Source organism: Habropoda laboriosa, unplaced genomic scaffold (assembly GCF_001263275.1).
Source record: "Habropoda laboriosa isolate 0110345459 unplaced genomic scaffold, ASM126327v1 scaffold318, whole genome shotgun sequence".
NCBI classification, from domain to species: Eukaryota; Metazoa; Arthropoda; class Insecta; order Hymenoptera; family Apidae; genus Habropoda; species Habropoda laboriosa.
In genome coordinates, this window is record NW_017100407.1 from 206,509 (window position 1) to 210,506 (window position 3,998).

A 3,998-nucleotide genomic window follows, 5' to 3' on the forward strand; every position below is an offset into this window, starting at 1 on the left:
AGGGGGCGAGATCTCGAGTGCCGGTGTAGGCATCGTTCCCGAGTCTTGGTGCTGTCCAGACTCTGTTCGCAGGACTTCAGAGCCGCTCGAGCTGTCGCGGACTCCACATTCCACCGGCAAAAGCTCTTCCGTGCGTGCCTGTTGGGAAGCATCTCTTTGCTCGGCTGGTGGCCCGAGGCGAACCCTCCATACCACACGTCATACACACACTAGTCCCACCACCCACTCACACAACATTGCCACGTACACGCACACATTAACACCGTTCGAGTGTAAGTTTCATATATAGATTTTCTCTCTCAATTGTGCTCGATATTATCTTCCAGTTAATTGGTTTTGATTAAAGTGACAATGTGATAAATTCGGTTCGATTCAGTGATCGCGTGCATATACAACACCGCGTGGATTCCTTTATTCCTACATATACATGTATATATATATATATATAGTGTATCGAAAATTCTCGCCGACAAGAGAACACATTTTTCCAATCTCGTCTTCGTCGCCGTTACGTGAATCATTTCAATTACGAAGAAAAACAGAAGAGATACATGTACATATCGACGGAAGCAAAGTGTGAAAAAGTGAAACGTCTTTAAAAAAAAAAAACGATCGAATTGGATCTGTAAAAGGAAAGTACTTCACTGTGCCAGAGAGGATCGAGAATCGTCATCATCTCGAGGACGATCGCCGTTGGAGATTGCTATCCGGAGAGGGTAAACTGTTCGAAGGACTTGGTCACCTCGTGTCTGTGTAAATCATATCTCGCGATAACCAGAGAGAGAGAGAGGGTTTCGATTTACCAACGGAGAGAGATCCGTGCGTGCCGTGTCTGACCATGCTGCGACCTTATCTACTTGGAGGATACATCGTTGACCCTCCGGAGACGGCGAAGGGCTGTCTGTCGCCGTGGAAAGCGAAACTTCTGGACAGAAATTTCCGGGTTGGATGGCACCGAACAACGGACGCCCGGTGGAACTTCTCGAATCTCCGGTTCTTCGAGTTTCACCTCGCCACCTCTTCGATCGTTCTCCTTTTACACGAAACAGTGCGCTCCGCCGGCAAGACTATGTGACAGTATTTTAATCGTTGCGGAAATTTACGAGCACGAAGTTCGGGATTTCTCCCCGTTCCACCGTGACTACCGGCACGGCTTTTAGTTCGATCGTGAAGGAAGGAAGAGGGGGAGAGAAAAGGATTAAGGTTCGAGCGAAGGAAAAGGGGGAATCTGTAAGATGTCTTCTCCTCGTGAGTTTTACTCTATTATCATAAACGACGAAAGAACGATCTTGCCACTTTGTTTACCGAATTTTACCAAACTTTATTCGGATCTTTGTGTCGGCAAGTTTCGCGAAATGTTACACCCGTAACCGCAAAGGAACGAAGTTATTTCACCGTTCGTAACCGCGGCGGGTCAAAGAGCACGAATATAGAATCGCGTTGGCGCCCGTGATAACTCACCGCCTATAAATGTACGTCGAATATCCCGTTTCAAGACATTCTGATCGTGACGCGTACAATTATGTAATATTGTTTCCACTCCCACGCCGCGAAGCAAAACCCCGCGGCGCGACACTGTGTGCACCGTGGCACGTAACTTCGAACTGCCGGTTCTAAGAGGAAGGAGAGGGGGACAGAGAAGGGTAATTTGGAAAATTAACACCTCGATTATAAGGATCCCGAGTGAAACTTCCCTTCTTCGATTTCGAGATTCGGTATCGTTCGCCAAATTCGTTGGGAAAATGCGATCACGAAGGACAAGCTGATCACGTGAACAATTTCAATCGTCCAAGTAGAATACACGAAGTGAATAACGAAGAGAAGAAAAGTGTGAAAAAGAGGAGAAACTTTATCTACGAAGTAAAGAATATAAAGAATAGGATGATGTTAAGGTTGAAGCTTAATTTGTCCGCGAGGACAGGAAGGAAACGATCAGAAAGTTCGATTACGACAACAGGCGGCGAAGACGAGATCGAGGGTGGAGGCGGAGGAATTTCCATAGAGAGCGAGGGAGTTGAACGAAGGAGAAAGAAAGAAAGAAAGAAAAAGCCAATAAACGAAGAAAGAGAGAGAGAGAGAGAGAGAGAGAGAGGCAGAAAGGAGAAAGAGAGAGAGAGAGAGACAGAGTGAGAGAAGAGTAGAGAGTCTCGCTTTTCTAAAATTAGAGCGACGAGGAAGAGAAGGGGATGGCTCCTTATAGAGCTTGCGACGTCGAGCTTGCGGCCAGGGTTAGCAAACTGGCACTCTCTTTCTCGTCTCAGAATATCGGATTACCTTTGCACCAGTGCATCGTCTCGCCCCTTCGACTTCTTCCTTTCTTTTCTAGCTTTTTCTTTCTCCGTGCCGGCACAAGGTTCGATTTATGCTCGACGAGCAACCCTTCGTAACCCACCTACTACCCCAAAAGCCTTCACGTTTCTATCTTTCTCTCTCTCTCTATCACCCTCGCCCACTCACTCACTCTCCCGTTTTTCCATCCGCGCGACCTGTTTATTTGCAAAATTTCGCTGCGAGAACCAGCCATGGCGAATCCTCCACCTCCACCGTTGCGAAAAGGGACGATCGAACCGATCGCTGCAACCGCGGATTTATCAGTCACCTCCTCGGTTTCTGCGCCATCGAGATTTTCCCGGCCAACGCGAGTGTACCGACGATATTTTTTCTTCAACCGGATTTCTCCCGCATCTCCTCCACAGTGCGAACGTGCGGGAAAACGAGGGAGTTCGTTCTCGCGTGAAAATTTTTGTCGTTCGAAGAATCAAAGTTCGAAAAGTACCTATATACACACGTAGCAGACGACGATTTTGGTTGTCCTTTTTCTCCGTCGGTGTGGAAGGAATCGTGATCGATCGAATGATTCTTAAAGTAACAAAAATTGAAACGAGCATCGTGAGATACTAACGAAACAAGTCTTCGTTACGGAGGGGAGTTGTGTTAATCGGTGGATTGTTTGCGTGTTGCAGCACCGTAACCACCAGCAAACATGTCTGACGACGAGGAACAATACTCGTAAGTATTCAAAATCGGCCCAACAGATCCAGTTATCACGATATATTACATCTCGAATCTCGACATATCACCGCCGCCCGTTTCTACATTCTCGAAATTCCACGTTCCCGCGCGAAACGGTAAAATTCGAAAATTGATACCGACGCGGAAGAGGGAAGAAATAGTGGCCGGCGAACATATATCGGCTGATAAAACGACACACAGGCCGGGAAAGTTACGTAAAGCCCCGGATGCACGTGCATCGAACGTCGGTGGTGAAAAATTGGCGTGTGCAAGACATCCCCCCGATGTTGAAATATCCATGAAAATCGGGCTTTCGGAGTTCGCGCGCGATCGGGCTTGGCGGCGGTGAAATGTCGAGAATATTTCAGCCAGAGCGTAACTTTAGGTTAAGAGATAGCGATGACCACACACACCGATGTGTGTGTGTGTGTTAGAGGGCATCGAAGTGTCACGGAAAAACATGTCGTCGGATAGATATCACACGTTCAAGTCTTTTTCTCAGCGACGATTCCCAGAAGTTCAGAGAGTTCATTCTCTCGTTACGTTTCTCGATGCGACACACTCTGTCAGGCTAGCTACATAAAGTCGAGGATTAATCGAGAATAGAGCCCCCCATTCGCAGGGTTGATCGTTGTCAAACTATCGAACGATAACCAACGAAACGGTATGCGTCCACGTAAGACGAAGAAAAGAAAAAATCGTAGCTATAATCCCCCCCGTTTCGTTCATTTTAATACTTCTCTGTCGATATGCACTCCAACCCCCTACCATCGTCGTTTAATACGTTTATTAGCAATATACAGCCCAAACTCCCTGTTTTTTTGTTTGTAAAAGTAAACTACCCCTCTGTACCCACGTGTCTTTGTGCTTGAAGGAATTATCGTAATTATAATTGCACGTCACACCCCTTACAACCCCCTCTGAATCATCGAATTGCACGCTAAAAATCTATTTCACGTTTCTCTTCTTTTTCTCCTTTTTTTGGG

The 3,998-nt window shown here is 46.8% G+C and overlaps 1 protein-coding gene across 5 annotated transcripts in view; it reads left to right on the forward strand.

Annotated features, from left to right (window-relative positions):
- Positions 1-3,998, forward strand: part of LOC108575454 (troponin T, skeletal muscle) — a 19,270-nt gene continuing 15,272 nt past the window's right edge. For 2 of the 5 annotated variants that reach the window (XM_017938248.1, XM_017938253.1), the window contains exons 1-2: positions 3-272; positions 2,964-3,009. In XM_017938248.1, the coding sequence (XP_017793737.1) occupies positions 2,984-3,009 (26 nt within the window). In that variant the 5' untranslated portion in view covers positions 3-272; positions 2,964-2,983. Of the gene's footprint in view, positions 273-2,236; positions 2,354-2,963; positions 3,010-3,998 lie in introns of those variants that run through there. The other 3 variants (XM_017938249.1, XM_017938251.1, XM_017938250.1) reach the window with 2 other exon arrangements.